The 1542-nt window shown below is 33.4% G+C and overlaps 1 protein-coding gene across 1 annotated transcript; it reads right to left on the bottom strand.

Annotated features, from left to right (window-relative positions):
• Positions 1-3: 3 nt before the first annotated feature.
• LOC108763320 (uncharacterized) lies at positions 4-1247 on the bottom strand (the record flags this gene model as incomplete). The annotated part of the gene is made up of 2 exons (XM_018510826.1): positions 4-677; positions 1011-1247. Coding segments are annotated over 2 exons (911 nt in total), but the record flags the coding sequence as incomplete, so codon positions are not given.
• Positions 1248-1542: the final 295 nt, after the last annotated feature.

The following is a 1542-nucleotide window of genomic DNA, read 5'->3' as shown; positions in this document are numbered from 1 at the left end:
ACAAAATTCACTGAAAACTGCTAAACATTTTGGACTGCTGTTTATGTAACTAACTATCATTTTAGTAAATTGATCACAAACTTCGAGTATTTTATCACTTGCAGCATGCGCTGCTAATGCAGCGGAATGGCAAGGACATGGAAATGTTAATAAACGTGGACATTCTTTTTCCAATTTTTTTTGGAATGATACATGTTTCCCTATCATGACAGACGCATTGTCGCATGACAGAGCAATGATATTCGGAAATGGTACCTGCAATTTGTACATTTCATTTTTAAATGCATTAAACAATTTTTTTGCGCTGGAATCTTTAGCATCGATATTAATTAATTCAACTAATTGCGTGCGAATATCTAATGTCCCAGGATCAGGGTATCGAACTTGAAAAGTCATCCACTTTTCGTTACAAATATCAGATGTTTCGTCTATAAATATTGAAAATTTTGTATTTTGAATGTTGTCTACGACACGTTTCGTTTCAACTTTGGATAAAACGTTCGTAATAATACTTTTACATTTTGTACGACCCATTTTCATACTTCGTAATACATGAGGATCTTTTCCTACGTGTTGAAAAAAACTGAGAATCTTGTTTGCACTTTGATGAGGAATATTCATTTCAGCAATTAATGCGGCATATCTAATCTCTGCTTCTTTTATGCGCTCATCAAATGGTAAAAGTGATTCATTACTTTCCGTATTCCAATCTTCATTCGATTGTCTTATTTCAGTTCTGAAGAACCACTCGACCTCGGCGGACGCGCTTTGGACCGGGTGCATTCAATTTAAAATTTTTTGAGAGTGTGGCCGACTCTAACTGTGCATTTGATTCCTCCGCGGATGGTTACTTTTACATTTTGTACGACCCATTTTCATACTTCGTAATACATGAGGATCTTTTCCTACGTGTTGAAAAAAACTGAGAATCTTGTTTGCACTTTGATGAGGAATATTCATTTCAGCAATTAATGCGGCATATCTAATCTCTGCTTCTTTTATGCGCTCATCAAATGGTAAAAGTGATTCATTACTTTCCGTATTCCAATCTTCATTCGATTGTCTTATTTCATTACTTTCACATTTATTCATATGTGTTTTTGTTTCGGCGTGACGATAGATTTGCGGTAATCCACAAACAAAAGACTTATCGCAAATTTTACAATAACATAAACTATCATCATCTGGCACTTCGCGTAACCAATGTTTAAATTCCTCAATATATAACCATTTTAATTGAAATGTTGCTTTAGATTTTTTTACTGCATTATCTTCATTATTCTCACATGATTTTTTAATATTATTTTTATGATACGTAGAGTCCGCATGTTTCGAAACATTTCTCGATTGACACGAAAATGTTTTATTGCATACACTGCAATAATAAAGACTATTATTGGATGGCACTCTACGTATCCAAAATTTGTATCGATCATCAGTAAGCCAAGCTTCTACAAAGTTTCGCTTACATTTTATGGATCGTTATTCATTACGATATTAATGAAAAAGAAATAAATAATTATAAATTAAGGAGTGTGGTGA

Source organism: Trachymyrmex cornetzi, unplaced genomic scaffold, assembly GCF_001594075.2.
Source record: "Trachymyrmex cornetzi isolate Tcor2-1 unplaced genomic scaffold, Tcor1.1 scaffold3532, whole genome shotgun sequence".
Taxonomy (NCBI): Eukaryota; Metazoa; Arthropoda; class Insecta; order Hymenoptera; family Formicidae; genus Trachymyrmex; species Trachymyrmex cornetzi.
Note: the sequence above shows the minus strand (reverse complement) of the source record. Positions and strands in the feature narration are given on the sequence as shown.